At 46.3% G+C, this 12,458-nt stretch overlaps 1 protein-coding gene across 1 annotated transcript in view; it reads right to left on the reverse strand.

Moving 5' to 3' along the window:
* The window catches only part of ARHGAP26 (Rho GTPase activating protein 26), a 529,711-nt gene that overhangs the window by 191,501 nt on the left and 325,752 nt on the right, over window positions 1-12,458 (reverse strand). The window contains exons 17-19 of the mRNA XM_013005615.2: window positions 6,131-6,218; window positions 4,575-4,633; window positions 2,998-3,103 (exon numbers count right to left, since the gene is read on the reverse strand). Of these exons, the coding sequence (XP_012861069.1) occupies window positions 2,998-3,103; window positions 4,575-4,633; window positions 6,131-6,218 (253 nt within the window). The remainder of the gene's footprint in view (window positions 1-2,997; window positions 3,104-4,574; window positions 4,634-6,130; window positions 6,219-12,458) is intronic.

Raw genomic sequence — 12,458 nt, forward strand, 5'->3', positions numbered from 1 at the left:
TTTAAGCAGGAACAAAAATATGTGCACCGTTGCCTATAATTTTTATGTTCTTCCAGAGGTCTAAAACAAGCCCAGCTGCTCTGTGATTTGGATGCACCCTGGCAATCATTTGCATTAGAGCTTTGGGGACTTTTGTCCACGCCCCTTGAGACTTTTCTTCACCCCGCCCCCTACCACTGTATCTTCCTCTGCATACATTTCTACTTGAATATTAAAAATACCTTAACTCTCCCTCCCTAGCCAAAGGAAATGAATTTTGAGAAAATGTCAAAAAGAATACTTTCATGAATACACAATACAAAATGTCTTGCCTTTGAACCAGAAGTCCGAGCTGCCCAGGGTAAACACAGGAGGGAGGTAGAGAAGTAAACACTGGGCTCTCCAGCAGAACCAGCCCTGAAACCAAAACTTCGGAAGGAAGCGGACCATTAAGTAAGTGGACCAGTGGAACAATGGTGCAGGCATCTCCGGGGCTAAGGCTGAACCTGAGAAAGCTGGAGTTACACAGAGAAATGCCTTGTCCCAAGTTAGCTTCTCCTTACTGCTCGAGTTTAAAATAAGGCCAGTGCTGGCAATGAAAATAGAGTTTGAGTGGAATTTTAAAACTCCTCTGGGTACCAAAGAATTTTTTTCAGGCCTAAATAAACACTTTTTACTGTATCCTGCAGGATTCATTTATACTTACCTTCCTCTAAGCCATGTTCAAATCTAGAGGCTCTGGAGACCAAGAACTCAGCCTGCTGAGAACCTGAGTCTGTGTGTTCTTACAACAGTTCCAACCAATTCACATTACAGCGGTGAGGACTAGTCTATACCTAAATTTCCCCACGGGCAAATGAAATACCAGAGAACCTCACAGAAAATCATCAGTTATGAAATGTAAGACAGGATGTTTGAGAAATGCTATGTACTAAGTAAGTACAGCAACAAAATCGGCGGAAATTGGCTACAAGGCGAAAGTCCAGGTCACAGCTGTAACCAGCCACTTCTGGCTGTACTTCTCTCTGGGTCACGGCAGGATGGACTGAATACAGTGGGATTGAGGGCCCACGGGACAGGGAAGAAGGAACAAGCCAGGCACCCACCAGTGATCTACTGTAAGGCCTTTTTCTTCACTTTTCTTTTCCGTCTTCCTTTCCCTTTCCTTCTTTAAGGTTCCTAACTGTTTTCGGGGTAATTAAAAAATAGGAAACATTCAATACTGGATCCTTGCCATTTTGCTGTTTCACCATTTACTCCTGGTCTTTCTCAGTCCAATTAAGCTCCTATTCTAATTGCACGGCTTGAAGAGACCCACGGTGTGCAGCTGACCCCTAAAACCTCCTCCGCCAGTTGCTCCCGGCAAGCCTGGCGACCTTCTGAAGACTCAGAAGGTCACGAATGTCCATACACATACTTGGCTGAAGTGTGTACCCGGAATTTCCTCTGGTTTTGTGACTGCCCTTCAAGTGTACAGCATTTTGCAACTACATCAGCGTGCCACCCCAACCCCATTAACAAGCGCCTGTGTGGAACACGCATCAAATTAGCATCTCGGAGCATCTGGAGTTACTTTCGGAAGCCCAGCTCCCATCATTTTAAACACACTTCATCAGGATTCTTTGACGTTTTGGGGACATTCTCCCTGCAAACTTGAATGCTTTCAGCTTTGCTTCTTAATTGGTCCCAATCATGCAGCTCTACCTTGGCATGGCGAGAAAACACATTTGATCAATAAAGGAGCAACCTCCGCCTTCTCCCAGTTGCCTCTCACCCACAGCCCAAATGCTCTCAGTTCTTCGTTAACTAACATACGTGGAAATCTTGATGGTAACTTATACGTGCTCTCTCCAAAAGCTTAGTTATCAAGGGTTTGACAGCAACATGAAAACCACCCAAGCCATTTTCCCTCAGCAGGGGTCAACGTGTCCCAACAAAATGCCTTCATGGACCGAAGAGAGTAAGAACACACTAGGGTCAGGGCCAAATGTCTAACTCATCAGTCACCTGGTTTTTAATGCTTAGTGATTTCAGTTAACTCCCAATTTTTCCTTGGACTGTGGTCTCCAATCAAGAACAGGCTAGCAAAGTCAGTGGAAAGTTCAAACATAAACACTGTACTGGCTGATTCAGCAAGGGAACTCCGCAAGGCCATTCCTAAAATAGTCACCCAAAAATATCCACGCCACTTTCATGGAGTCAATCCCGCTAACTGCCAGCGAGCCTGTAGGGCAGCGACGCAGCGCTCCCAGGGTTTCCAAGACTGTCCCCCTTTACAGGGGCTGACGGACCCCTCTTTTCCTGTGGTGTGGCTGGAAGGCTGGAAGGTTCTGGTTAGCCGCACAATGCTCTCCTCACTGCTTCACCGGACACCTTCCAAGGGTCACGCAGCAGTCGATACACAGAAATGGAAAGCTGTTCCAAAGATTGTAGATGTTCCTAGCAGGAAAACTAGACGCCCATACATTCACCCAAATATCATGTCTTTATTCTCTATATTTATTAGAAGACTTTAGTCCAAGCAAATTGCTTATACGTGATCTTGTGGTAAAAACAAGGCCTAGTATTCCCATGTGACAGATATAAAACATAAGGGATAGAGAGGTTAGTGACGTGTCCAGGGCTGGTTGGTCTTATTACTCTAAATCCCAAGTCCAAACCCACAACGTACACACTTGTTCATCCTTGACCACAAGAAACTATCACGCCTGAACATGATGCTTGGCAGCCTGGTATCATAGACTCCGGTTTTGCTTTGGTACTGGTGAGAGAAAAGATACCACAAAAACTCTGCCTGGTGGCCTGGTCATATCCCTCGGCTCCCCTGCAAAGATCAGCTGGCTGTGAACTGCCTCACCCAGGGCAGTTGACAATTCACACATTTCTTTGTAAGCCTCCAGCATACCTGAGGCGATTGGCGGCGGGCGGGGGAACATAAGCAGAACTGGGCGCAGCTCTACTCCGAAGACAAGAATTTCCCAAGGGGAGAAAAGAAGGAGCAACCAGTCTCAAACCTACTTGGCTAAGTGGTTCATAAGCAGCTGTAACATCTGCCGATTTTTCTCTGGGAGCCGATGAACAAGGCTGTGGATTTCAGAGACCCGAGACTCCTGATTCTCCAGCTCTGCAGGGAAAGGGGGGAGGTAACGTTGATCAGTGTCACAGCTAAACTAGCATAGAAGACAAAATCAAGGAAACCAGGGCTTGGCACTAAGGTAAAGGGTTTCTCAGAGCTGTGTGGTTTTGTCTTGTGTGCTGCATGATGTTGGGGTCATGGTGTTTTCTATTAACAGGGTTCATCAAAAAGTGGCCATCAGCAAAGCCACGCCGAAAGCACGCAGAGCTGAGGTGGAGCCCGTCAACTGCACCCCCGAGGAGGAGCGGCCTCGGAGCAGCTGGCTGTCCAGTGACGCCTTGATTCCGAGGAAGGAAGGAACTCCGTGCACTCATACAGTGACAAACAAATGGGGCATGAACAACATTGCCAGGGTCTCAAATATCAAAATAGCACCTAAGAAATCCAAGGGAATGTGGTTATATTTGAGTCCTGGGTGGCAGCGAATCGGGTTTACACAGCAGTGGCAGGTGACACTGCCAACGCCACCTTCCAGCCTGAAACCTACGTCATGGTCTGTCGTGTCCTCTTGGTGGAACTTGGGCTAGCGGCCTAATTCTCTGGGAAATGGACTGAGGGTACTCACCACACCTATTTATAGGGCTGATGCGAGGCTCACTAGAGAAGGGTTGCCATGGGCTCAGAACTTCTCTGAAAGAGAAGCCACAGAAAGACCATGTCCCCTCCCGTGGCCTTCTTGTCCTAAGGGATGCCTCGCCAGCAAGGCAGCCACAAGGACATTTAGGTCTTGCTGAATTAGGCTAGTAGCTACCAGGTAAACAAGCTCCAAAGGCCTGAACCAGGGCCAGGCCAAGGACAGCGACCTAAGAGCACTGGGAGGATTCAAGCCAGCTCGGAATGTGATAGTGAGTCTCACTGCCCCCTCGCAGGAGGCCTGCTCCACCTGGGTGGTTTCTAGTGTGCGTAGCGCAGTGTGCACCTGATTCCTCTGGGTTTTCATCTCCATACTCGGCCACTAGTTAGGGATTTGGATGCTGTAGCTGACGAAGGATCAGAGGCTGTAAATGGAAGGTGCAAGGGAAGCAGGGCCGTGAAGTGACATAAAGGTGCCATCTTCAGGGAAACCCTTCCAATGCCCAACTGAGGTCATGTGCAATGGCGATTCACACTGTACAATGGTGCTCAGGGGTGGAAAAATAACCAAGGAGTAAGAATTCCAATAAAAATCTACGGAGGAAATTGTGTCTTGCCCCCTCCACCCTTAAAAAACCCAAACAAAGGAAAACACTTCCGAAGTTTTGCTCGTTTACTGTAAACTCAAAGCGGTATCAAGGCCCTTAGTGATCCCGATTTGGTTTCATTTTGATGCCGGGCTACCGTCTCATGAGCTTCTATGTGGGCAGTTGAAATATAGCCTATGAAGGATTAGATGATATTTATTTGTGGACACGGACTGTTCTGTGAAATAGAAAAATCTATTCTCTTCCCAGGACAGCTATGATAAAGCAAAACAACTCACTTGCTGCTTTGATGAAACTTCTTTGAAACTGGTACATCATGAGTGGTCCTGGAAGCATTCTGGAATCGAGGATATGGACTCATCAATTTAATAAGAAGCCAGCACTGCTCCTTTCTCACCGCAGCCGAGAGACTGCCCACCTGTACTGCATGTCCCAAAGAGCCAAGGTCACTGGAAACGACCACAACTCAACTTTATTTAACTCTGGTGCTCACTTGAAGGGGTCCTGAGAGTTCTCCTGAGCTGTTCATTCTCTTTTTCTTTTTTAAGACAATGTGTATCATTATAGTTTACAGGCACTGCTAGAAAGTGCTAATGCAAAAGTCTAGACCCAACCAAGAGATTTCTTTTTCAGTCACCGCCTCACCCACCCACAGGAGCACGTTAAGATGTGTCTAACACACAGGGAACTAACAATTTGCAACAGCATGTGCCTCAGTTCCAGGCTTCCCAGGGCCTGCTATCCGAATCAGCGCATCGGAGAGCACTCTGAGGGCTTTGATATAGGTGTTGTCTTGAGGTGAATTCACTGCAGGCTGCCGGTCCAGAACACCAGAGGGCCCGAACCTCTGCCATCAGGCACACCACAAGCAAATGTCATATACCTAGTCAGGTTTTAATGTTTAACTGTAAACATGAGATTCGCCTCCCCTCTGGATAATCCAAATAAGCTTCCATACAGATCTTATTTCATTGTCTCTCCTAATTCACCACTTAGTCATAACCTGAACTACATCTTATTCTTGATGTTAAGAGACTCCCATCAATTCCCCAATCGTCAATAACACCTTCTTCGCCAAGTCCTACTCTATGGCCTTGTGTCTGCGTTCCAGCCAAGCAAATCTTCACATGCTTGGCCCGCCCACGATGTCGGTTCTCTGCTTGGTGCAGCAAGCGATCTAGCAGGAACGCCAATCTGCTCCTGAATCTAGCTGACCAGAGGCAGGTGGCTAGTCAGTCACCACCCTCAAGGGGCAGGCAGAGAGGGGAGGAGAGAAAGCAGGGTAGCACACATATTGTAGCAAAGGCAAAGAAGTCTTCTCTCCAGTCAAGTAACAGTTTCCACTCTAACTGGGAGGAGTCATAAACAAGTTCCATTAGATTCTCATCTGGGGACCAATGCCAAAAGTGTACCAATGTGCCTACTGACCGAGACACATGGCAGATGGGAACTTGCCGTTCTAGGCAGAATGGCCTTCAAATGCCTTGGTTTCCTTAACAGAGTATTCAGGGGTCTCAAGGGGGAACCATGCTTTAGACTAACTGACCCACTACGCCCGTGGCCAGGGTCCCCTTTATATCAGGGCAAATTCCCACAGTAACTTCTTACAGAGCGAGGAGCTTCCCAGATCGCTCAGGGCACCACCGCATGATGGCAAGGTGTCAGCTTTGGACGCTTTATACTTGGTCTGACCAGCTAATTGCACCCACACAGAAGCTGTTTCCCCATCGCAAACACCCACCCAGCCACTCTCTGGAGGCTGAAAATAAAACTGCTTTCTTCCTGATCGGATGATAACAACCTGGCAGCCCGCCCTGCAGTGGAAAGTCCCTACCTTAGGTAGGTCTTCAGGGCACTCGTGATGGTCTTAATCTCCCACTCGGCGCAGATCTCCGCTTCTGTTTCAGAAGCCGCTTTGGGGTCTAAAACAAGGAGAAGACAATGCTTATAGTCGAGAACATAGCTGGCCGTGAAAGAAACCAAACACCCAAAGGCACGCATAAGCTGGGCTCTACCTTGCAAAAGAAATGCAAGTTAAAACAAAACCAACAAACATTTTTGCTTAAGTGAGGAAACAGTTGGAAACTCCAAATAGCTGCCATCAGAGTGAGTCTGTTATACATTGCTAGGGCCAGTGAACACAAATGCAATCGTTATGAAAGGTAATGTGGAGATATGCGTCAAGAGTCCTACCAATGGTGATGGCCACTTCTCACCTCTCCTCGGGAAGTAAAGCAGGAGAAAGCTTACATAGCCAAAAAAGGCTCAGCAGACACGATTCTTCATCACAGTTAGTAAGAAGAAAAATTTTTAAAAAGAAGCAACCTAAGTGTCCAGCAGCAGGTGATTAGGGTCATGGTGTGTCCCCGAGAACATATTACAGAGCCAGTAATGTGTAACTTCTAGCATCACGGCAAAGGCCTGCATGGTCCTGTGATGCCAAGCACAGAAAAACGAAGACATAAGCACTTGTGAGAGGCTCGTGTGTATGGAGGTGGAAAGGAAATACTCTAAAATGAAAAGGGAGCTTGGGGGAGCATGGGGGAAATGTGGCTTTTACACTTTTCAAACGGCCTCTGATGTGATCCCATCGCTTTGGTATTTTCGTAAGGTTGCCTGACGCACAGAAGTACTGGAAGACCACGACACCAGCCCTGGAGATTCTTCCTTTTGTCTCTTCTTGCTTGGACTTTTAACCAAATGTGTACACAAGTAAATACAGGTGTACCAAAAGAGAACAGGAAACAATCTGTATAACCTTCAGGAGCAGTACATAGGAAGAAGAGAACAGAAGGCAGAGGTTGGAAAGTTAAAAAAAGTTCCACCAAGCCGGCAGGAGCCCCTCCTACCACTGGCAAGCTGACTGGGTCCTATATAAACTGTGTGAGGGACATGTCTCCTTCCAGGCTACTTTCCGGAGAACCCAGCTCCCTGTATAGGCTAAGACCTTTAGGCATTTCCCCTCTCTTCAACTTGCCTCTTTTTCTACACAGTCTCTCATTTCCAGCTAGGCTGGCACCCTTTCCCTTACTCCTTATCCAAGTACTAGATCGAGGCTCCGCCCTCCAGAGGCGGGGAATGAGATTCAGGACAGGCCAATCAGAACACAGTATCTCTTTATTGACAAAGTGACTGGTTCAGGGGTGGGCCAAGGTCTAGGCCAACCCAATCAAAGTGAACTTCAAGACATTTCCAGGAGGGGGCAAGTGGTGGTGAAGGCAGGTGCTGTTTCCTGTGGGCTTGTAACAGTCAGGTCCCATCAGGTAGAGCTTGAGAGTAAATCTAAAAGACAAAACCCAAGTGGAGTTAACCAGAGATACTTGGTCTTGATGGCATGAGTTGAGTCCTTGTGTCTGGCCATGTCTTTTAAATTACATTGGCCAACCAAATTCCTGTGAGGCAGCGTGGGCTGGGCTTTCGGTTTTTTACAATCCAAAGAGATGTAAATAATATACCAGGTAAAGAGAGAAAGCCACTAGACTGCTGCTTTTTGGACAGTCTCCAAAAAGAATTCCAAGAAGCCAACTAAGAAAGTGTTTCCTCCTACAAGGCCAACAGCATTTTGGCTGGCGAGGGCAACATGTCCCTGGTGAGCTAATTGTCTATGTACCAGCAATGGGAAAGACAATCCACGTTTATAGGAAGGGGCCATATATTCACGAGGGCCTTAAGCATTTAGCCCAGAATCCCCAGGTCTTGATCTGCTCTGAGCCGGTGGCCCCTGACACATGCTGCGAGACTCGATAGCAAAGGGCCCCAAACGCATAAAATGTTTGACACCTAAAGGCCAGATACCTATGTAATGTCTGCAGGTGACCCAGGCCACTAACTTCTTTCCTGTCCCATGGCAGAAACCAGAAAGAGGCTAAGGAGTGTGATCTTATTCCTCAGACCACAGAACCGTAAGTTCGATCACGGCAGAGTTCCTGAAAAATGCCAAGGTGTGATTCCCCGGGTACCCCAAACACCTGCAGCTTTGAGTCTTTCCTGCCTTTGTCATCTGCCACTCCCGCAACACTTCGTGATGTCTCTTCCTTCCAAAGCGTAAACACCAGCCCACTTTGCTGAGTCGGATCTTCTCCCGCCTCACCCCCACGCGACGGGGGGGGGGGGGGGGGGGGGCCCCTGCCTGCTGCAAGGGCTCCTGGATGCTGGAAGAACCAACCACCCTCTACCCAAGAAGAGTGAACATGGCAGCAAACAAGCAGCGGCTGGCAAGTCTGGGAGTTGTGAACTGCTCCATGAACCACATTTAGCAAACTAATGATTAGCTTCCACGTACTTGGACTCTGTAACCATAGGAATATTGTGTAACGTTGCAGAGAAAAGAGTCAAATTACAGTCGGCTAAAGGGCTTTTTATAGCACGGATGAGGTAAGGCTCATAACGTGAGCACGTCCCCTTTAATTCATTTAATATCCAAAATAAATTGAATGCAGCCTCCCAAAGCTTTTTCAGAGAGTGCTGCCAATGTGCACACCTCCCCCCTGGGAGGCTGGGTGGGGGGGGCGCTCCCTCTCCACTTGCAGAATATGGTGGTGTCTGAATGGGCTGCCAAGGCATACTTCACACTTTTCTCTAACTCTCGATGTCACCCCACCGTGGTACTTGATCATCACAGAGCCTCCTGAAAATGACCTAAACTAGAGGAGAAGGGCAAAGTACAGAAAGGCGCCTCGGGGAGGGGGAGCGAGCACATCTCCTCTTTAACCCACTGCCCTAAGGGTTCCAAAAAGCAGAAGGCAGAGACTGGAAGCAGAGGTTACAAGGGGAGGTGTCTGAGAAATGTCACAGTGGATTGGTCCCAACATCCATCTAGCCTGGTACTGGGCAGCTGATAGACACGTAGGAGGACACCGTGGGTGCAAGGATTAGGAGAGTCATCGAAACACTCCTCAATTTCCTGACCACACATTATGATGTATGCAAGTTCTTTATTTTTCTTTAGCAGAACAGAACCTGTAAGCACACCATTAACAAAGACAGTGAGAGAGAGTAAAACAAACCAAAAAATACATTAAAAGGGAAGTTTTTCCTACCCTAAGGGCAACTGCTAATGTCCGTTTTTTTATGGTCTCTAATAATCTATATACATACAAGCCCATCCGATGCTACTGTCATTGGACAGTATCTTAGGAACTGTTCCATATTTGTGCACAAATATATACGTCGTAGTATCTCACTGCATGTAAGGAACATAGTTTAATGTTTCCTACCACATCCTTGTCTTAATGAGGGGCACTGGTGGGCATGAGGTAAACGCTCAGCTGGAACAGAAAGGTTAATGGTTCAAACTCAACCTGAAGCTCCGTGGGAAAGCCCACGGAGTTCTGCTCTGGTACACGGGGTCGCCAGGAGTCAAAGCTGCTTTGACAGCACCCAATCACAACCCCTTTTCTGATGTGCAGGAAACCGTGGAACTACCAGATCAAAAGGTACGCAGCCTTTTAACTATCAGCGCTCTTGCCCAACTGCCCTCCGTGAGGCTTGCCATGATATGAAGGTCTGAGAGTGGCTCAGACCGCAGTTTTCACCACAGCATCAGTGTAATCAAGCACTTTACTAACCAATCTGATAGGGCTTTTTTTTGGGGGGGGGGCTATGGGTGAGGGATGGACTGCTATATGAAAGATCTGTGGTTCAAACCCACCTGCTGCTCTGAAGGAGAATGAGGGGGCCGTCTACTTCTGTAACGACCTGCAGCGGGACACCTTACGTGCAGTTGCTGTCAGCCAGAATAGACACAATGCTTTCTTTGTGCTAGTGAGGAGAGAGGTTGAGAATCTTTTGCGTGTTTGTTTGTTTTTAAAGTCGAGTTAATTGAACTCTAATCACCCTTTGTTAAGTTGACAAATATGCGTAGCCACGGAACCAGCACAATTAAGGTACAGGACATTTGTGTCACCTTTCAAAGTTCCCCTGAGACCCTGGAGCCGCCTCCCTCCAGGGCAAGCACTTACACTCAGCATACACACTACGCAAAGTGAAAGTGAGAGGTGCACGCATCAGTAGTGCACTCTTTCTTTTACTGAGTAGGCATCGATTTTACCACTATGTCACAGTGAAGGCTGACAACTATTTGGGCTGTTTCCAATTTCAACTCTTACGAGTAAGGCTACTGTGGACACTTGCACACAGGTCCTTGCAGCGATCAAATTTCCACTCTCGGGTTGACATGCAGGAGTGGGACTGGGTAACAGCTTGGAGTAGCTCGTGCGTCAGGGCTACTTCACTTTACAAGGAACTATTAAAATCGTTTCCCAAAGAGCTGGGAACCGGTACATGGAAGACCTAGTTGCTTCTAATAGCTAATACTTGCTATGGTCATTAAAAAAAATCGCCAGTTCAGTAAGTGTGTAAGTGGTATCTCAGGAGCCCTGGTGACATGGTGGTTATGTGTTGGGCTGCTAACAGAAAGGTCAGCGGTTTGAAACAACCAGCTGCTCTGCAGGAGAGAGACGAGGCTTTCTGCTCCCCTAGAGACTCTTGGAAACTCACAGGGGGCCAGTTCTACCCTGCCCGATATGAGTCAGAATTGACTGGATAGCAGTGAGCGTGCTTGATTTTTTAGGTGGTATCTCACGTTTTAGATTTGTAGTTCTCAACTGACCAATGTAAAGTCCCTAGATGGCACCAACAGTTACTGTATATACTCGTGTATACGCCAAGTTTTTCGGCATATTTTTAATGCAGTTTTTGTGGTAAAGTTTAGCGCCTTGGCTGATATTCAGGTCGGCTTATTCTAGAGTATATACGGTCAGTGCTGGGCTACCCAATGAAATGTCATGTCGGTGGGGCAAGTCTACCCAGGGCCACCTTGGGAGACAGCCTGGCAATCTACTTCTGAAAGACCAGCGTCATGAAAGGCCGGTGGGATCAGTCCCCACAAGCGCACGTGCCAGCGGCTCACCACACTGCGTGGATTCTAATTTAATGAGGATTGGTACTCTCCTTGTGGGCTCTTCGGTTATTTGTCTATCTTCTTTAGTGAAGTGTTTGCTCGGAATTTTTGCCTATTTTTCACCTCAGGCTGGGTGTAATTTTATTACATTAGACATGTAAGTAAAGTATCAAACAAATGAGAGGGCTTCAAAAAGTTCATGGGAAAATGCTGTCATTTTTCATCTCTGTGTTTTCAAAAGGCTTTTTGAAACTCCCTCAGATGCTTTGAAAACATTTCCCAATTTGTACCTTTTTTCTCTCTCTCCCTAACTGTATCTCTTAAAGCATGGAAGTTTTAAACATGTTTATTAAGTGCAATTTACCATTTTTTGTTTGTTTATAGTGCTTGATTTTCATGTTTTCTTGATTTCATGTAAGAAATCTTTGCATCAGCCGATGTCACAAAGATGTTCGCCTATGTTGTCTTCTACAAGTGTTAATGTTTTAACTCTCATGTTTAAGAATACAATCCATTTTGGATTAATTTTTTTTTTCCTTTTTCCATGTGGATGCCAGTTTCAATATTTTGAAAAGATGATCCTTGATCCTCCTGATCTGGGTTGGCAATATAAAAAAATCAACTGATCATATGAGAGGGCTTCAAAAAGAACTGAAGATAATGGGACTTTTCCACATTCTAAAGGTTCCTCACATAGGTGCAGGTCCTCGCTCTGGGCTCTCTTGCTTGTTCCAATGATTTCCATATCTGTCTTTTATGAAATACCACATGGTCTTGCTTCTCTGCATTTAAAGGTGAGCTGTCACTTATTTCTTGGTGAACTGTCACTTATTTCTCGGTGAACTGTTTTTTATAAAAGATCTTTCTCCATTATATCCCCAAGGAAGTTTAATATGTATACTACCTTCTGTGGAAATAAGACTTCATTTATCCTACATGTAACTATTTCAAAACTGAATTTAATATTTAGAAATTTGATAAGCAAATTTTGTGTACTCTTTTCTGATTATAAAAGTCATACATTATTTTTTCTTTTTAAAATCACTTTAGTGGGGGCTCATACAACTCTTATCACAATCCATACATCCATCCATTGTGTCAAGCACATTTCTACTTTTGTTGCCATCATCCTTCTCAAAACATTTACTTTCAACTTGAGTCCTTGGTATCAGCTCATTTTTTCCACTCCCTCCTTGCCTGCCTCTCCCTCACTAACCCTTGATAATTTATAAATTATTATTTTGTCATGTCTTACACTGTC

This window comes from Echinops telfairi, unplaced genomic scaffold (genome assembly GCF_000313985.2).
Source record: "Echinops telfairi isolate 266 unplaced genomic scaffold, ASM31398v2 ScPeMD7_7469;HRSCAF=8507_0, whole genome shotgun sequence".
NCBI classification, from domain to species: Eukaryota; Metazoa; Chordata; class Mammalia; order Afrosoricida; family Tenrecidae; genus Echinops; species Echinops telfairi.